Genomic DNA, 21,168 nt, shown 5'->3' on the forward strand with positions numbered 1-21,168 from the left:
TACGCGGGCCTCTCACTGTTGTGGCCTCCCCCGCTGCAGAGCACAGGCTCCGGAAGCGCAGGCTCAGCGGCCATGGCTCACGGGCCCAGCCGCTCTGCGGCATGTGGGATCTTCCCAGACCGGGGCACGAACCCGTGTCCCCTGCATCGGCAGGCGGACTCTCAACCACTGCGCCACCAGGGAAGCCCGCATGTGTCTTTTTGAATTATGGTTTTCTCTGGGTATATGCCCAGTAGTGGGATTGCTGGATCATATGGTAATTCTATTTTTAGTTTTTTAAGGAACCTCCATACTGTTCTCCATAGTGGCTGTATCAGTTTAAAATTCCCACCTCGCCACAGTGCAAGAGGGTTCCCTTTTCTCCACACCCTCTCCAGCATTTGTTATTTGTAGATTTTCTGATGATGCCCATTCTGACTAGTGTGAGGAATAGATACCTCATTGTAGTTTTGATTTGCATTTCTCTAACGAGTAGTGATGTTGAGCAGCTTTTCATGTGCTTCTTGGCCATCTGTATGTCTTCTTTGGAGAAATGTCTATTTAGGTCTTCTGCCCATTTTTGGATTAGGTTGTTTGTTTCTTTAATATTCAGCTGCAAGAGCTGTTTATATATTTTGGAGATTGATCCTTTGTCCGTTAATTCATTTGCAAATATTTTCTCCCATTCTGAGGGTTGTCTTCTCATCTTGTTTATAGTTTGCTTTGCAAAAGCTCTTAAGTTTCATTAGGTCCCATTTGTTTAATTTTGTGTTTATTTCCATTACTCTAGGAGGTGGATCAAAAAAGATCTTGCTGTGATTTATGTCAGAGTGTTCTTCCTATGTTTTCCTCTAAGAGTTTTATAGTGTCCGGTCTTACATTTAGGTCTCTAATCCATTTTGAGTTTATTTTTGTGTATGGTGTTAGGGAGTGTTCTAATTTCATTCTTTTCCATATAGCTGTCCAGTTTTCCCAGCACCACTTTTTGAAGAGGCTGTCTTTTCTCCATTGTATATCCTTGCCTCATTTGTCATAGATTAGGTGACCATAGGTGCGTGGGTTTATCTCTGGTCTTTCTATCCTGTTCCATTGATCTTTATTTCTGTGTTTGTGCCAGTACCATATTGTCTTGATTACTGTAGCTTTGTAGTATAGTCTGAAGTCAGGGAGTGTGATTCCTCTAGCTCTATTTTTTTCCCTCAAGACCGTCTTGGCTATTCGGGGTCTTTTGTGTCTCCTTACAAATTTTAAGATTTTTTGTTCTAGTTCTGTAAAAAAAATGCAATTGATAATTTGATAGGGATTGCATTGAATCTGTAGATTAGGTAGTATAGTCATTTTCACAGTATTGATTCTTCCAATCCAAGAACATGATATATCTCTCCATCTGTTTGTATCAGCTTTAATTTCTTTCATCACTGTCTTACAGTTTTCTGCATACAGGTCTTTTGCCTCCCTAGGTAGATTTATTCCTAGGTATTTTATTCTTTTTGTTCCAGTGGTAAATGGGAGTGTTTCCTTAATTTCTATTTCTGATCTTTCATCATTAGTGTATAGGAATGCAAGAGATTTCTGTGCATTAATTTTGTATCCTGCAACTTTACCAAGTTCATTGATAAGCTCTAGTAGTTTTCTGGTGGCATCTTTAGGATTCTCTATGTATAGTGTCATGTCATCTGCAAACAGTGACAGTTTTACTTTTTCTTTTCCAATTCGTATTCCTTTTATTTCTTTTTCTTCTCTAATTGCCATGGCTAGGACTTCCAAAACTACGTTGAATAATAGTGGTGAGAGTGGACATCCTTGTCTTGTTCCTGATCTTAAAGGAAATGCTTTCAGTTTTTCTCCATTGAGAATGATGTTTGCTGTGGGTTTGTCATATATGGCCTTTATTTTGTTGAGATAAGTTCCCTCTGTGCCCACTTCCTGGAGAGTTATGTTCATAAATAGGTGTTGAATTTTGTCAGAAGCTTTTTCTGCATCTCTTGAGATGATCATATGGTTTTTATTCCTTAATTTGTTAATGTGGTGTATCACATTGATTGATTTGCATATATTGAATAATCCTTGCATCCCTGGGATAAATTCCACTTGATCATGGTGTATGATCCTTTTAATGTGTTGTTGGATTCTGTTTGCTTGTATTTTGTTGAGGATTTTTGCATCTACATTCATGAGTGATATTAGTCTGTAATTTTCTCTTTTTTTGTAGTATCTTTGGTTTTGAAATCAGGGTGATACTGGCCTCATAGAATGAGTTTGGGAGTGTTCCTTCCTCTGCAATTTTTTGGAAGAGTTTGAGAAGGATGGGTGTTAGTGCTTCTCTAAATGTTTGATAGATTTCACCTGTGAAGCCATCTGGTCCTGGACTTTTTTTGTTGGAAGATATGTAATCACAGTTTCAATTTGATTACTTGTGATCGGTCTGTTCATATTTTCTATTTCTTCCTGGTTCAGTCTTGGAAGGTTATACCTTTCTAAGAATTTGTCCACTTCTTGCAGGTTGTCCATTTTATTGGCATAGAGTTGCTTGTAGTAGTCTCTTAGGATACTTTGTATTTCTGCAGTGTCTGTTGTAATGTCTCCTTTTACATTTCTAATTTTATTGATTTGAGTCCTCTCCCTCTTTTTCTTGATGAATCTGGCTAATGGTTTATCAATTTTATCTTCTCAAAGAACCAAGTTTTACTTCTGTTGATGTTTGCTATTGTTTTCTTTGTTTCTATTTCATTTATTTCTGCTCTGATTTTTATGATTTCTTTCCTTCTACTAACATTGTGTTTTGTTTGTTCTTTCTCTGGTTCCTTTAGGTGTAAGTTTAGATTGTTTATTTGAGACTTCTTACTTTTTGAGGTAGGCTTGTATTGCTATAAACTTCCATCTTAGAACTGCTTTTGCTGCATCCCATAGGTTTTGGATTGTCGTGTTTCATTGTCATTTGTCTCTAGATATTTTTTGATTTCCTATTTGATTTCTTCAGTGATCTCATGGTTATTTAGTAAAGTATTGTGTAGCCTCCATGTGTTTTTTACATTTTTCTCCCTGTAATTGATTTCTAATCTCACAGCATTGTGATCAGGAAAGATGCTTCGTATTATTTCAGTTTTCTTACATTTACTGAGGCTTGATTTGATGTGATCTGTCCTGGAGAATGTTGCATGTGCACTTAAGAAGAATGTGTAATCTGCTGTTTTTGGATGGAATGTCCTATAAATATCAATTAAATCTACCTGGTCTGTTGTATCATTTAAAGCTTATGTTTCCTTATTAATTTTCTGTTTGGATGATATGTTGTTTGGTGTGAGGTGTTAAAGTCCCCCACTATTATTGTGGTGCTGTCAATTTCCTCTTCTGGAGCTGTTAACAGTTGCCTTATGTATTGAGGTGCTCCTATGTTGGGTGCATATATATTTATAATTGTTATATCTTCTTCTTGGATTGATCCCTTGATCATTACGTAGTGTCCTTCCTTGTCTCTTGTAACATTCGTTATTTTAAAGTCTATTTTATCTGATATGAGTATTGCTACTCCAGCTTTCTTTTGATTTCCATTTGCATGGAATATCTTTTTCCATCCCCTCACTTTCAGCCTGTATGTGTCCCTAGGTCTGAAGTGAGTTTCTTGTAGACAGCATATATATGGGTCTTGTTTTTGTATCCATTCAGCAAGCCTGTGTCTTTTGGTTGGAGCATTTAATCCATTCACATTTAAGGTAATTATTGATATGTATGTTCCTATTACCGTTTTCTTAATTGCTTTGTGTTTTGTTTTTGTAGGTCATTTTCTTCTCTTGTGTTTCCCACTTAGAGAAGTTCCTTTAGCATTTGTTGTAGAGCTGATTTGGTGGTGGTGAATTCTCTTAGCTTTTGCTTATATGTAAAGCTTTTGATTTGTCTATCAAATCTGAATGAGATCCTTGCTGGGTAGAGTTATCTTGGTTGTATGTTCTTCCCTTTCATCTCTTTAAATATGTCATGCCACTCCCTTCTGGCTTGTAGAGTTTCTGCTGAGAAATCAGCTGTTAACCTTATTGGAGTTCCCTTGTATGTTATTTGCCATTTTTCCCTTGCTGCTTTTAGTAACTTTTCTTTGTCTTTAATTTTTGTCAATTTGATTACTATGTGTCTTTGTGTGTTTCTCTGTGGGTTTATCCTTATGGGACTCTCTGCACTTCGTGGACTTGGGTGGCTATTTCCTTTCCCATGTTAGGGAAGTTTTCGACTATAATCTCTTCAAATATTTTCTCATGTTCTTTCTCTCTCTCTTTTTCTTCTGGGACCCCTATAATGCAAATGTTGTGTTTAATATTGTCCCAGAGGTCTCTTAGGCTATCTTTATTTCTTTTCATTCTTTTTTCTTTATTCTGTTCCATGGCAGTGAATTCCACCATTCTGTCTTCTAGGTCACTTATCCGTTTTTCTGCCTCAGTTATTTTGCTATTGATTCCTTCTAGTGTATTTTTCATTTCAGCTCGGGTATTGTTCATGTTTGTTTGTTTGTTCTTTAATTCTTCTAGGTCTTTGTTAAACATTTCTTTCATCTTCTCAATCTTTGCCTTCATTCTTTTTCCGAGGTCGTGGATCATCTTCAGTATCATTATTCTGAATTCCTTTTCTGGAAGGTTGCCTATCTCCACTTCATTTAGTTGTTTTTCTGGGGTTTTATCTTGTTCCTTCATCTGGTACATAGCCCTCTGCCTTTTCATCTCATCTATCTTTCTCTGTATGTGGTTTTAGTTCCACAAGCTGCAGGATTGTAGTCCTTCTTGCTTCTGCTCTCTGCCCTTTGGTGGATGAAGCTATTTAAGATGCTTGAGCAAGTTTCCTGATGCGAGGGACTGGTGGTGGGTAGAGCTGGCTGTTTCTCTGGTGGGCAGAGCTCAGTGAAACTTTAATCTGCTTGTCTGCTGATGAGTGGGGCTGGGTTCCCTCCCTGTTGGTTGTTTGGCTTGAGGCGACACAACACTGGAGCCTACCCACGCTCTTTAGTGGGGCTAATCGTGACTCTGGGAGGGCTCACACCAAGGAGTACTTCCCAGCACTTCTGCTGCCAGTGTCCTTGTCCTTATGGTGAGACACATCCACCCCCCGCCTCTGCAGGAGACCCTCCAACACCAGCAGGTAGGTCTATTCAGTCTCGTATGGGGTCATTGCTCCTTCCCCTGGGTCCCTATGTGCACACTACTTTGTGTGTGCCCTCCAAGAGTGGAGTCTCTGTTTCCCCCAGTCCTGTCGAAGTCCTGCAATCAAATCCCACTAGCCTTCAAAGTCTGATTCTCTAGGAATTCCTCCTCCCGTTGCTGGGCCCCCAGATTGGGAAGTCTGACGTGGGGCTCAGAACCTTCACTCCAGTGGGTGGAGTTCTGTGGTATAAGTGTTCTCCAATTTGTGAGTCACCCACCCAGCAGTTATGGGGTTTGATTTTATTGTGATTGCACCCCTCCTAGCATCTCATTGTGGCTTCTCCTTTGTCTTTGGTTGTGGGGTATGTTTTTTGGTGAGTTCCAGTGTCTTCTTGTCGATGATTGTTCAGTAGTTAGTTGTGATTCCAGTGCTCTCACAAGAGGGAGTCAAAAGGGAAGATTAAGTAAATTATGAAGTGTTAGCCAGGAAACATTTGAAGGAAATTTAGCTTTCTGTTTTTTCTGTTACTGTAAGTGTCCAGATCAGCTAAATAATGATTTAAATAATAATAGAATTGTAGAAAAAAAGAGGGCTATATATAAGAAAGCACCATAAACAAGCTTTTAAAGCCAAAGTGGGAAAGGTTTTATCAGTTGCTTCACATTGCTTCGAAATGAAAAAAGTTTCTTAAACCAATTTCATTCTTTTGATGAAAGCTCCAAAAAAATTTTTTTAAAAAAGATGAAGAACAGGGGGGAAAAAGGCAAATTCAGATGGTCAGCTCACATATGAAATAATACTCAACTTCCTACATAATAAAAGCACAGTATGAAGTAGTGTAAGGTACCAAAGAAGTCACCTAATAGGTATGGCTAAGGATGTTTCAAAATGGGAAATCTTCTTGCTTGCTGTGTGCATGTACATGTAGTGTTGAGGATGGGATGGGGGACTGAGAGAGGGGGAAAAGGGGAGGAGGGAGAGAGTTGGTTGTCTTACAGGAAGACTATTTGGTGATATATACATATGAGAAATGCTAAAAATGTGTGATTTGGTAGTGATAAACGTAGGACTTTCTTATAAGAAATGATTCAAAGTACTATGTAAAGATTATATACCAGTATTATTTATAAAATCAAAAATTCTAGAAAAATAAATACACGCAATCATAGTAGAATAGCTATGGAAACTATGGTACAGCTATCAGGTATATTATTTTACTACTCTTAAAAATAATGTTTATAGTTGAAATTGAATTGAAAAAAATGTTAATAATATAATGTAGGTGAAGCCAGAAACCATTTTTTTATACCACTGAAGTTTTATAATTGCCTGTTCATCTTGCTTTAGAATTTTTATATAAGCTTAGTACAGTTAGTAAAATCAGGAAATTGAATGTTAATGCAATATTATTATCTGAGATAATGTAGTTAAATTTCAGCAGTTTTGCCACTAATATCCTTTTATAGCAAAAGAAAAAAAATTTCCTTCTCCAGTATGAATCCGGAATCACTGGTTGCCTTTAGTTGTCATGTTTCTTCAATCTCCTCTAAATTGTTATAGTTCCTTAGTTGTGCATGATGTTGACGTTTTTGAATAGTATAAGTTATTAATTTTTTAGAACGTTCCTTAATATGAGTTTGTGTGGTATTTCCTTATAACTAGATTCAGATTATCCATTTTTATCAGGAATACTACAGAACCGATGTGGTATCCTTTGTTAGTTTGTCATATCTTGACCCATATGATATGAGTTTGCTCAGTACTGGTGATGTTAACTCCGATCACCTGATTAAGGTAGTGCCTGCCAGATTTGTCCGCTGTAAATTTACCATTTTCTTCCATTTGAGCATCTCTTAATAAATCTTACTTGAAATAATTATTAATGTGTTTTGTCCAAATGATAGTTTTTAATTCGTTTTTTCTTCCACATTTTTTAAACTTTTTAATTGAAGTATAGTTAGTTTACAGTGTTGTGTTAGTTTCAAGTATACAGCAAAGTGATTCACATATATATATATGTGCACTTTTTCAGATTCTTTTCCATTATAGGTTATTATGAGATATTGAGTATAGTTCCCTGTGCTATACAGTAGATCCTTATCATTTACCTATTTTATATAGAGTAGTGTGTATATGTTAATCCCAAACTCCTAATTTATCCATCCCCACTCTTGTGCTATCTCCTTTGATAACCATAAGTTTGCTTTCTATGTCTGTGAGTCTATTTCTGTTTTGTAAATAAGTTCATTTGTATCATTTTTTTAGATTCCACATTTAAGTGATATCATACAGTATCATCTTTCTCTGTCTAACTTACTTCACTTAATGTGATAATCTCTAAGCCCATCCATGTTGCTGCAAATGGCATTATTTCATTTTTTTAATAGCTGAGTAATACTTCCACATTTATTCATTAGCATTTCTGCTGAAAGGGAGGATCTTTCCCTCCCTCCCTCTTTGTTTGTTTATAAGGTTATGGAATCATGGAATTTTAATTTTTTCTGTTAATCATTTTGAAACTCAAATTGTTCCGTTTGTCTAGTTGGAACTCCTTCAAGCTGATTTTCATGTTCTTATCATTCTTTAAGTAACTTCTTACATTCTTAGACAACAAGATATACCAGCATCATCTTATACTTACCTTGCCCCAGTCCTGGAATCAGCCGTGTACCCAAGAAGCCCTGTTTTCTTTTAATGAAGAATGGTATTTCAAAACAAAGATCTGGGTTTTTTTGTTTGTTTGTTTTTTGTTTTTTGCGGTACGTGGGCCTCTCACTGTTGTGGCCTCTCCCATTGTGGGGCACAGGTTCCAGATGCGCAGGCTCAGCAGCCATGGCTCACAGGCCCAGCCGCTCCACGGCATGTGGGATCTTCCCGGACCGGGGCACTAACCCATGTCCCCTGCATCAGCAGTCCGACTCTCAACCACTGCGCCACCAGGGAAGCCGAAGATCTGAGTTTTAAGTGTGCTCATTTCACTTAGAGCATCATTGCTTGTAGGTCTTCTCAGTGGACAGAGCTAGGAAATACATATATCTGTATATATAACATATTATAATATGTATCCATTAATTATATATTAATCACCTTAAGTGTTTGATGAAAGGACTCACAGGAATCAAGCAGTTTATACTTCTGGAACTTCATTATAGGCAATGGATATAGTACAGCCAAGCTGAAGAAGGGTACTCCTTGAAAGGGATATGAAGACTTCAGGCACAGTCTTCTTTGTCCTTCTACCACCGAGTCACAGAGGAATTGCTTTGTCTCCAGGTTCAGAACCACTAGTAGCTTGCATCTCAAGCACCTTAGTAATGGGAAATTCAAATTTGGCTTGAGGTCGGATCTCTTATTTTAAGCTAGTCACATGGGCAGTGCATTCTAGTTATGTGACCAGCCATTAAGTTACAGGCTCCACTGAAATCAGGTGAATCATAAATTCACTTATTATTACTAAACAGTGCTGACAGACTGATACAGTCTGCTCCCAAACAACTCACAGGCCCATGGTTATGGAATATCATTTATCTTCATTTAGTACATTTTGTGGGCTTCCCTGGTGGCGCAGTGGTTAAGAATCCACCTGCCAATGCAGGGGACACAGGTTCAAGCCCTGGTATGGGAAGATCCCACATGCTGCGGAGCAACTAAGGCCATGAGCCACAACTACTGAGCCTGTGTGCTGCAACTACTGAAGCCCACACTCCTAGGGCCTTGCTCCGCCGCAAGAGAAGCCACCGCAATGAGAATGAGTCTAGGTTTTATTAATTTCTTCATAAGTTTATTCCTAAGTTTCTTTAGAGTTGTAAAAATAAATTTTTAAATTTTGAGATAATTGTAGATTCACATGCAGTTGTAAAAATTAATACAGATACAGCCCATGAAAATTCCCTGGTGGTCCAGTGGTTAGGACTCCATGCCTCCACTACTGGCAGCCTGGGTTCAAGCCATCCCTGGTTGGGGAACTAAGATTGCACAAACTGCGTGGTGCGGCCAAAACAAAACAAAAAGCATTAAAAAACAAAACAAAACAGAGCCCCTGTGCCATTTACCCAGTTACCATAATGGTAACACACGAACAATATTGAGCTTTCCAGTCCATGAATATGGTATATCTTTCCATCTATTTTGGTCTTTTAAAAATTTCTCCTGGCAGTATTTGTGTTTGTAATATAGAGGTCTTCCATGCTTTCATTAAAGTAATTTCTAATTCTTTTTGATGCTATTATTGATACAATTATTTTAAATTTTTTATTTTCTACTTTGTTGAGAATATATAAACGTACAGTTGATTTATGTACATTAGCCATGTTCCTTATTAGCTTGCTAAATAATTTTCTTTCTAAATTTATTAATTCTAGTAGTTTTGTAGATTCTCAGGAATTTCTATGTAAAATCATATGATCAGCAAAAAGATATTTTTACCTTTTCTAATCTTTGTGTGTTCTCTTCTGTTTCCCCTCACCTCTTCCTTCCTTCTCCTCTCCTTCTTCCCTCCCCTCCTCTCCTCTCACCACATCTCCTTTCTCTTCTTTTTCCTCTTTTTCCCTCCCCTTTCCCCCTTATACTTCAACTTAGCTCTACATTTTGGTAGGTGCTCTTTATCAAGATGAGGAAGTTTCCTTCTGTTCCTAATTTGTTGAGAAATTTTAACATGTATAGGTGTTGAATTTTGTCAGATGCTTTTTTTTTTTTTTTTTTTTTTTTTGCTGTACGCGGGCCTCTCACTGCTGTGGCCTCTCCCGTTGCAGAGCACAGGCTCCAAACGCGCAGGCCCAGCGGCCATGGCTCACGGGCCCAGCCGCTCCGCGGCATGTGGGATCATCCCGGACCGGGGCACGAACCCATGTCCCCTGCATCGGCAGGCAGACTCTCAACCACTGCGCCACCAGGGAAGCCCTGTCAGATGCTTTTTATGCATGTCTTGAATTTTTTTTTAATTTTATTTATACAGCAGGTTCTTATTAGTCATCCATTTTATACACATCAGTGTATAAATCCCAATCTCCCAATTCATCACAACCCCCCGCTGCTTTCCCCCCTTGGTGTCCATACGTGTTTTCTCTACATCTGTATCTCAATTTCTGCCCTGCAAACCAGGCAGAAATTTTTATATGGATAACTCCTTTATTCTGCCCACTTGATGAATTGCGTTGATGGATTTTCTAATATGAAAACAACCCTGCATTCTTGGACTGAACTCCATTTAGTTACGATGAGTTATTCTTTTTACATGTTGTTGAAATTGATTTGCTGTTATTTTGTTGTGGGTGCTTGTTTTCATGAAGGCCTTTATTCCCCTTCTTCTTTCCTTCCCTTCCCTAGAGTCCTTGTTGGGTTTGGGTATTACAGCTATGCTGGTCTCAGAAGACAAATTGGGAAGTGTTTTCTGAAAGAGCTTGTGTACAATTGATGTTATGTCTTCCTTGAATATTTGGTAGAATTTTCATGTAAAAGTATCTGGGCCCTCTCTTCTGACGTATATGCTGGTTTTCGGTGTATTTATTCTGTCTTATTCGTGAAACCCATAAATTAGATATTATAATTAATGTATGTAAACAATATTTAAAATCACTTACTTGGTTACTAGTTTCCTTGCTTCTCTTTCATTTTGTGTCTCAGACCTTCTGGTTTGTGTTGTTGAACTTTTCAATTACATGGTTTCAGAAATTTTTTAAGAAGTAGCTTATTGGTGATAATCCTTGTTTTCATTTACATGAAAAAATATTTTGCTCATGTTGTTGCAGGACAGTTTTTTTTTTTTAGGTTAGGGTTATTTTATTTCAACTTTTTAAGGATAACCAAAGTTTACTTTGTTCTAACTTCTCTTATTGCTTTTGAGAAGTATTTTGCTTGTTTAATTGTTCCTGTTAGGTGAATTAACTTTTCTGTTTGTCTGATTTTAAATTTTTTCTGTTTTGTACAAAAACATAGTTTTGCTTTAGTGTGCCTAATTACAGATTTCTTTTTTTTTAATTAACATATTTTTATTTTTATTTATTTTTGGCTGCATTGGATCTTTGTTGCTGAGCGCGGGCTTTCTCTAGTTGGCGGCGAGCAGGGGCTAGTCTTTGTTGCAGTGCGCAGGCTTCTCATTGTGGTGGCTTCTCGTTGTGGAGCACGGGCTCTAGGCATGCAAGCTTCAGTAGATGTGGCATGTGGGCTCAGTAGTTGTGGCTTGTGGGCTCTAGAGCTCAGGCTCAGTAGTTGTGGCGCACGGGCTTAGTTGCTCTGCGGCATGTGGGATCTTCCCAGACCAGGGCTTGAACCCGTGTCCTCTGCATTGGCAGACAGATTCTTCACCACTGCAGCACCAGGGACGCCCTGTGGATTTCTTTTTAATTATCCTTCTTGGTAGGAATAATTTCTATGTCTGTATTCATGTATGTTTTCAGTTCTGGAAAATTGTCAGCACCAACTCATCAGATATGTCTTCTTCAGTCTGTTGCTCTTTTCTGGGTCTCTGGGGGCCCATATTTTAAACCTTATTATTCATTTTTTTTAATTTATTTTTTTATACAGCAGGTTCTCATTAGTTATCCATTTTATACATATTAGTGTATATATGTCAATCCCAATCCCCCAGTTCATCACTCCCCGACCCCCACCCCTCCGCCACTTTCCCACTTGGTGTCCATACATTTGTTCTCCTCATCTGTGTCTCAATTTCTGCCCTGCAAACCGGTCCATCTCTACCACTTTAGGTTCCACATATATGTGTTAATATACGATATTTGTTTTTCTCTTTTTGACTTACTTCACTGTATGACAGTCTCTAGATCCATCCATGTCTCTATAAATGACCCAATTTCGTTCCTTTTTATGGCTGAGTAATATCCCATTGTATATATGTACCACATCTTCTTTATCCATTTGTCTGTTGATGGGCATTTAGGTTGCTTCCATGACCTGTCTATTGTAAATAGTGCTGCAGTGAACATTGGGGTGCATGTGTCTTTTTGAATTATGGCTTTCTCTAGGTATATGCCCAGTAGTGGGATTGCTGGATCATATGGTAATTCTATTTTTAGTTTTTTAAGGAACCTCCATACTGTTCTCCATAGTGGCTGTATCAGTTTAAAATTCCCACCTTGCCACAGTGCAAGAGGGTTCCCTTTTCTCCACACCCTCTCCAGCATTTGTTATTTGTAGATTTTCTGATGATGCCCATTCTGACTAGTGTGAGGAATAGATACCTCATTGTAGTTTTGATTTGCATTTCTCTAATGAGTAGTGATGTTGAGCAGCTTTTCATGTGCTTCTTGGCCATCTGTATGTCTTCTTTGGAGAAATGTCTATTTAGGTCTTCTGCCCATTTTTGGATTAGGTTGTTTGTTTCTTTAATATTCAGCTGCAAGAGCTGTTTATATATTTTGGAGATTGATCCTTTGTCCATTAATTCATTTGCAAATATTTTCTCCCATTCTGAGGGTTGTCTTCTCATCTTGTTTATAGTTTCCTTTGCTTTGCAAAAGCTTTTAAGTTTCATTAGGTCCCATTTGTTTAATTGGTTTTTATTTCCATTACTCTAGGAGGTGGATCAAAAAAGATCGTACTGTGATTTATGACAAACAGTGTTCTTCCTGTGTTTTCCTCTAAGAGTTTTATAGTGTCTGATCTTACATTTAGGTCTCTAATCCATTTTGAGTTTATTTTTGTGTATGGTGTTAGGGAGTGTTCTAATTCCATTCCATTCCATGTAGCTGTCCAGTTTTCCCCAGCACCACTTTTTCAAGAGACTGTCTTTTCTCTGTTGTATATCCTTGCCTCGTTTGTCATAGATTAGTTTACTATAGGTTCGTGGGTTAATGTCTGGGCTTTCTATCCTGTTCCATTGATCTATATTTCTGCGTTTGTGCCCATATCATATTGTCTTGATTACTGTAGTTTTGTAGTATAGTCTGAAGTCAGGGAGTCTGATTCCTCCAGCTCTGTTTTTTTCCCTCAAGAATGCTTTGGCTATTTGGGGTCTTTTGTGTCTTCATACAAATTTTATTTTACTTTATTTTTTTTTTGCGGTACACGGACCTCTCACTGTTGTGGCCTCTCCCATTGTGGAGCACAGGCTCCGGATGTGCAGGTTCAGCGACCGTGGCTCACGGGCCTAACCGCTCCGCGGCATGTGGGATCTTCCTGGACCGGGCCACGAACCTGCGTCCCCTGCATTGGCAGGTGGACTCTCAACCATTGCGCCACCAGGGAAGCTCCATAGAAATTTTAAGATTTTTTTGTTATAGTTCTGTAAAAAATGCCATTGGTAATTTGATAGGTATTGCATTGGATCTGTAGATTGCTTTAGGTAATATAGTCATTATCCCAATATTGATACTTCCAATCCAAGAACATGGTCTATCTCTCCATGTGTTCGTGTCATATTTAATTTCTTTCATCAGTGTCTTATAGTTTTCTGCATACAGATTTTTTATCTCCCTACATAGGTTTATCCCTAGGTATTTTACTCATTTTGTTGCAGTGGTAAATGGGAGTGTTCCCTTAATTTCTCTTTCAGATTTTTCAACATTAGTGTATAGGAATGCAAGAGATTTCTGTGCATTAATTTTGTATCCTGCAACTTTACCAAATTCATTGATTAGCTCTATTAGTTTTCTGCTAGCATATTTAGGTTTCTCTGTGTATAGTATCATGTCATTTGCAAACAGTGATAGTTTTACCTTTTCTTTTCCAATTTGTATTCCTTTTATTTCTTTTTCTTCTCTGATTGCTGTGGATAGGAATTCCAAAACTATGTTGAATAATAGTGGTGAGATTGCACATCCTTGTCTTGTTCCTGATCTTAGAGGATATGCTTTCGGTTTTTCACCCTTGAGAATGATGTTTGCTGTGAGTTTGTTGTATGTGGCCTTTATTATGTTCAGGTAGGTTCCCTCTTTGCCCACTTTCTGGAGAGTTTTTATCATAAATGGATGTTGAATTTTGTCAAAAGCTTTTTCTGCATCTATCGAGATGATCATATGGTTTTTCTTCTTCAGTTTGTTAATATGGTGTATCACATTGATTGATTTGCGTATATTGAAGAATCCTTGCATCCCTGGGATAAATCCCAGTTGATAATGGTGTATGATCCTTTTAATGAGTTGTTGGATTCTCTTTGCTAGTGTTTGTTGAGGATTTTTGCATCTATATTCATCAGATATATTGGTCTGTAATTTTCTTTTTTTGTAGTATCTTTGTCTGGTTTTGGTATCAGGGTGATGGTGGCCTCATAGAATGAGTTTGGGAGTGTTCCTTCCTCTGCATTTTTTTGGAAGAGTTTGAGAAGGATGGGTGTTAGCTCTTCTCTAAATATTTGATAGCATTCCCCTGTGAAGCCATCTGGTCCTCGACTTTTGTTTCTTTGAAGATTTTTAATCTCAGTGTCAATTTCATTACTTGTGATAGGTCTGTTCATATTTTCTGTTTCTTCCTGGTTCAGTCTTAGAAGGTTATACCTTTCTAAGAATTTGTCCATTTCTTCCAGGTTGTCTATTTTATTGGCATAGAGTTGTCTGTAGTAGTCTCTTAGGATGCTTTGCATTTCTGCAGTTTCAGTTGTAACTTCTCCTTTTTTCATTTCTAATTTTATTGATTTGAGTCCTCCCCCTCTTTTTCTTGATGAGTCTGGCTAATGGTTTATCAATTTTGTTTATCTTCTCAAAGAACCAGCTTTTAGGGCTCCCCGGTGGCTCAGTGGTTGGGGGTCCGCCTGCCAGTGCAGGGGGTGCGGGTTTGTGCCCTGGTCCGGGAGGATCCCACATGCCATGGAGCGGCTGGACCCGTGAGCTATGGCTGCTGGCGCATTCGGAGGCTGTTCTCCATGGTGGGAGAGGCCACGGCGGTGAGAGGCCCATTTACCACACACAAAACACCCCCAACTTTTAGTTTTGTTGATCTTTGCTCTTGTTTTCCTTGTTTGTATTTCTTTTATTTCTGCTCTGATCTTTATGATTTGTTTCCTTCTGCCAAGCTTGGGTTTTGATTGTTCTTCTTTCTGTAGTTCCTTTAGGTGTAAGGTTAGATTTTTTGTCTTTTATTTGTGATTTTTCTTGTTTCTTGAGGTAGGCTTGTATTGCTATAAACTTTCCTCTTAGAACTGCTTTTGCTGCATCACATAGGTTTTGGATTGTCATGTTTTCATTGTCATTTGTCTCTAGGTGTTCTTTGATTTCCTCTTTGATTTCTTCAGTGATCTCTTGGTTATTTGGTAACGTATTGTTGAGCCTCCATGTGTTTGTGTTTTTTACATTTTTTTCCCTGTAATTGATTTCTAATCTCATAGCATTGTGGTCAGAAAAGATCCTTGATATGATTTCAGTTTTCTGAAATTTACTGAAGCTTGCTTTGTGACCCAAGATGTGTTCTATCCTGGAGAATGTTCTGTGTACACTTTAGAAGAAAGTGTAATCTGCTGTTTTTGGATTGAAGAAAATCAATTAAATATCAGTATTATTAAATATTAAATACCTATAAAATCGATTAAATCTGTCTGGTCTGTTGTGTCATTTAAAGCTTGTGTTTCCTTATTAATTTTCTGTTTGGATGATCTGTTGTTTGGTGTAAGTGGGGTGTTAAAGTCCCCCACTGTTACTGTGTTATTGTCGATTTCCTCTTTTATAGCTGTTAGCAGTTGCCTTTTATATTGAGGTGCTCCTATGTTGGGTGCATATATATTTACAATTGTTATATCTTCTTCTTGGATTGATTCCTTGATCAGTATGTAGTGTCCTTACTTGTCTCTTGTAATGTTCTTTATTTTAAAGTCTATTTTATCTGAAATGAGTATTGCTACTCCAGCTTTCTTTTGATTTCCATTTGCATGGAATATCTTTTTCCATCCCCTCACTTTCAGTCTGTATGTGTCCCTAGGTCTGAAGTGGGTCTCTTGTAGACAGCATATATATGGGTCTTGTTTTTGTATCCATTCAGCAAGCCTGTGTCTTTTGGTTGGAGCATTTAATCCATTCACATTTAAGGTAATTATTGATATGTATGTTCCTATTACAATTTTCTTAATTGTTCTGTGTTTGTTTTTGTACGTCCTTTTCTTCTCTTGTGTTTCCCACCTGGATAAGTTCCTTTAACATATGTTGTAGAGCTGGTTTGGTGGTGGTGAATTCTCTTAGCTTTTGCTTATCTGTAAAGCTTTTGATTTGTCTATCAAATCTGAATGTGATCCTTGCCGGGTAGAGTTATCTTGGTTGTATGTTCTTCCCTTTCATCACTTTAAATATGTCATGCCACTCCCTTCTGGCTTGTAGAGTTTCTGCTGAGAAATCAGCTGTTAACCTTATGGGAGTTCCCTTGTATGTTATTTGTTTTTTTTCCCTTGATGCTTTCAGTAATTTTTCTTTGTCTTTATTTCCAGTTTGATTACTATGTGTCTTGGTGTGTTTCATCCTGCCTGGGATGCTCTGTGCTTCCTGGACTTGCGTGTTTATTTTGTTTCCCATGTTAGGGAAGTTTTTGACTCTAATCTCTTCAAATATTTTCTCGGGTTCTTTCTCTCTCTCTTCTCCTTCTGGGACCCTTATAATGTGAATGTTGTTGCATTTAATATTTTCCCAGATGTCTCTTAGGTTGTCTTCATTTCTTTTCATTCATTTTTTTTATTCTGTTCTGCAGCAGTGAATTCCACCATTCTGTCCTCCAGTTCACTTATCTGTTCTTCTGCCTCAGTTATTCAGCTATTGATTTCTTCTAGTGTGTTTTTCATTTCAGTTATTGTATTGTTCATCTCTGTTTGTTTGTTCTTTAATTCTTCTAGGTTTTTGTTAAACATTTCTTGCATCTTTTCGATCTTTGCCTCCATTCTTTTTCCGAGGTCCTGGATCACCTTCACTATTATTATTCTGAATTCTTTTTCTGGAATAAACCTTATTATTCTGTCTCTGTTGTCTCTTTTCTTCTCTTACAAATTTTTCTGTCTTCTTGACTTTATTCCTTCAATTTGAGTAATTCTTTCAGATTTATCTCCCACTTTGCAAATTCTCTTTTTATTCTCCAAATCTAATACTTGTTCTTTTGTAGGTATTTGTCCTCAAATCAGATTGTCGTCTTGTTTCCCCTTTTCTATACTCTTATATTTTGTTTGCCGTTACCTCTCTGAGTTCAGCTTCCTGTTTGGTTGTTTATCTTTTGGAAAATAGTCTTATTTTCTTTTGATCCAAGCACAGCTTTAAAATAATTCTTAGTTACCATCTACTTTTAGCAAGAGTTCACTTTAGATAAGTGTTTTTTGTTCATTGTAGTAACTTAATATTTCTTACTTAATACATTTGCACTTCTGGTATTCTTATTGGTGAACTTATGTCATCTCAGGATCTCATTATGTGTCTTATCTCTTTATCTGTTAATGTGCCACAAGCATAATGGTTAGTAACCATTTGTGGAAGGGTTTTCATACCCTTTTAATTAACATGGTGTTGGTGATATTATATATTTAGGATTATAAACTTTTTAAATAAGATTTATATTCCAGTGTATTTCAGATTTGTTGTTGTTCTCTAAGTATATATATATGTGTGTGTGTGTGTGTGTGTGTGTGTGTGTGTGTGTGATTTAGTTATTTGGGTCTTCTAATGTATATGTCAGACTATAGATATTAACTACCTCTTAACCTAATAATCAGTATTAATTTAAATACCTATTCTGTACAGCCAAGCAGTGTTCCTATTATTCACAAGGTATAGGTTGCAATATAGGGATGATGAGGCCGTAACTAGTTTTCTTTTGGTAATTGTTCTCTAACAGTTGATGCATATTAAAGTAAAATTCTCAAAATTCTAAGTTTTAGAATAGCCTTTATAATGGAGTCTATCTTCATTTAATTTGGAGAGTTGAAAGAAGATTCCATTTTATTCTCATAAAATTGACCTACTTTCCCTTTAAAATAAGAATTCAAAATACGGTCTAAGAACTACGGGATTTTGCTATTTGTAAGTATTTTAATGTGAACTTTTGAAATTAAATATTCAAGGATTTGGATATTCTGTGCAGAGAAATAGTATGATTTGTTCTCAGTTACAAGTGTCTTTTCTTGTTATCACCTTAGACAAAGAAACAGCCCTGGTATAACAGCACATTAGCATCAAGACGAAAACGACTCACTGCTCATTTTGAAGACTTAGAGCAGTGTTACTTTTCTACAAGGATGTCTCGTATCTCAGGTACATTCAGAACTTCTTAAAATATCTCAGATTCATATTTCATATCCATATCTAGCTTCTTATGCTGGATTTATGGAAAGCAAAAGTGTCTATTTTCAACATAGTCTAGCACAGTATTGTGGAGGTTCTTAGACATCTTGGAGAATATTGCTTTTCCATATCTATTTTTGTTCTCTTTCTTTATTTGGGAATTTTTAATCTGTATATAGTGAGCTGTATAAAGTTAAAAACAAATCAGCCATGAATATGTAGCTAGCAAAAATAAGTTCCATTCAGTTGCCTTCTATTCTTCAGCATTTATTAAGTTCTAAGCAATATCCTGTGTGCTAAGAATAAAAAGATGAAAGTACTTGTTCTTGTCGTCAAGGAGTATTATGAATTTAGTGGGGGAAAGCAACAGGTAAATAATTCTGTGTGATATTTTATGTTATATACATATGCAAAGGGCATTAAGGGTATAGAGAAGAATATCCACTAATATAACTGGGAGTGAAAAAGCCATGCCACATTGAAAATGGAGAAATGTAAGAAAATGATTCCTGTAGGGATTTCAGAGATGTTGTATTTAGTCAAGGCTAGTATTAATTAACTAAAAAAGGTAATTAGAAACATATTCAAAGTAGAGGAAATAACTTATGCAAAGATTTGTACACAAATGTTTAGAATACTTTTATTGCTATAGGAAAGTAACAGAGTTCTGTTCCCTTTTTGTTAGTTCTCTGATCTTTAGCCTTTCTTGGTGTCTTTGCTCGCCAGTGCTGTAGGGACATTGATACCGACCCAACAGGTTTTATTTTTAAGGTTTATAGATGATGCATGTAAAATACAATGCTTGGTATAAGTTAGATTCTCAATTAATTGATGTCATTTGTAATACACCTGCTCAAAATGAGGACCACCAAGGAAAAAAATGTCTGACATTTTATTAATTGTTAAAAATTTTGCCTTGGTTTTCTCTTGAATAGGCATGTTTGTATTATAATCCACACATTATAGAGAGAGAATCTTTGGAGAAATTTGCCTCAGGACTGGAGGTGGCAGAAAAATGTATATAGATTCACATAGCATTTTTCCTCTGAAGACTAGAAGAAAGCTAAACTTTGTTTATAAGTGTGTTTGAAATTAATAGTCAACAGTTTTCATACAGATGGAAAGCTCTCATTGTATTGTCTTGAGAATTGAGCTCCTTATTAAACTTCTGTAATAGTCTATAAACTATAGTAGGAAGCTGTTACATTGAAAGTGGTCTTAGACCTACATTCTACTGACTGGCAGAGGGTTCATGTTAACCCTTTCAGGTGTTATTTGTTGGTGTGATGTTGAAATACAACCACAGGCAAATGGCAGACATTAAAAAAAAGAGAGAGGGCGGCTTCCCTGGTGGCGCAGTGCTTGAGAGTCCTCCTGCCGATGCAGGGGACACGGGTTCGTGCCCCGGTCCGGGAGAATCCCACATGCCACGGAGCGGCTGGGCCCGTGAGCCATGGCCACTGAGCCTGTGCGTCCGGAGCCTGTGCTCTGCAACGGGAGAGGCCACAACAATGAAAGAGAGAGAGCAAGATCGGAAAGAGAGATTGGAGTAGGCTATTGATTAATAATTTGTAAATAACTATAGCATAAGCATGCTGTAGGGTAGTAAAGGTAATCAGAAACCAATTTAATTTGTTTTGGAGATATAGCTTTATAGGGAGGTAGACTAGTAAGTTAAAACCAGGAGGAAGATTAGATTTTTATTTTTGTAGACATGGCTGTATTGTACTTAACACATGTTGTCTTTAGTTCTTAGGAATCTCAAATTTAACTTAACAAATTTGCAGTGTCTACACTAATCATATTGCTGAATATGGAGTCCCTCCTAGTGTCCTTGGCTGTAAAGAGGAAATTTAAACTTCTTTGTAATGGGGTACTTAAGAGTTTGATTGTCCTTTTGTATATTTTCAAATGAGAATACACTCCTCATCCCCAACTTTTATTTTCATCTATGAAAATGAGACATGAAGACTAAGAAATAAATGATTTGAACTCTTAATTTTAATTGAAAGAGAAGCTAAATTATAAAGCATTAGAAGAGAGAAGAGACACTGAACACACTTTTGCAAACTAATCTGTAATTAGAATAGGAGAGGTGATATGCCATGAGATATGTGATGGGTATTGATCATAAACCAACCAAGCAAACAAAGTCCTACCTTTTTACAACCAGATAAGTGAAATCTAACCTCTGTGCTTTCTGATACTGAAATAACTGCTTTTAGTGTTATTTTTATAACTTCTGTTGAAAGTAGGTGTTAAATGAGTGGATATGATGGCCAGAAGTTCAACTACCCTAGAAAAGGATTGTGATCTTCTGCAGAATAGATATTCTTAAATGCTTGTGAATTTTATGTACTTAGGGATTGATGTCAAAATGTTGAAAGAATATATTAATATTAAAAGAATTTTTAAATGGTTAGCTATAAAGTAACTGTCTTTTCAGTATTTACTACATTAAGTAGCTCACGGTAATAGGGTTATATATAAAAAGAACCAGTTACATGGTTGGATGCATGTTGTATCCAAACTACTTTGCAGTACAGTTGATACCCGCCCCCCTTTTGCAGTAACCTATGTTTTATTTATAATATGTTGAACTTCCTGAGAATAATTTTTGTGGACCAAGTACTTTAGCTCAATAACATTTTGATATTTCATGCTAATTGGGTTTGTTCCTTCTGCATTTTCTAGAATGGAAACACTACAAAATTGAGCCCTTTTAATGTAGGTTGTTAGATGACTATGTTAAGTTAGTGTTTAAATCTTTAAAATGTAAAATATTAGGGACAGAAGCTTACTTAGTTTCCTCAAATAATTGTTTGTTTTTCTTTATAATAATTGTTAGATAAAGTTCTTCATGTCAGCAATT

At 36.9% G+C, this 21,168-nt stretch overlaps 1 protein-coding gene across 3 annotated transcripts in view; it reads left to right on the forward strand.

The window, feature by feature from the left end:
- COP1 (COP1 E3 ubiquitin ligase) overlaps window positions 1–21,168 on the forward strand; it is a 230,194-nt gene that overhangs the window by 102,642 nt on the left and 106,384 nt on the right. For all 3 annotated transcript variants that reach the window (XM_060091213.1, XM_060091217.1, XM_060091214.1), the window contains one exon: window positions 18,152–18,266. In XM_060091213.1, the coding sequence (XP_059947196.1) occupies window positions 18,152–18,266 (115 nt within the window). The remainder of the gene's footprint in view (window positions 1–18,151; window positions 18,267–21,168) is intronic.

This window comes from Mesoplodon densirostris, chromosome 2 (genome assembly GCF_025265405.1).
Source record: "Mesoplodon densirostris isolate mMesDen1 chromosome 2, mMesDen1 primary haplotype, whole genome shotgun sequence".
In the NCBI taxonomy this organism is placed as follows: Eukaryota; Metazoa; Chordata; class Mammalia; order Artiodactyla; family Ziphiidae; genus Mesoplodon; species Mesoplodon densirostris.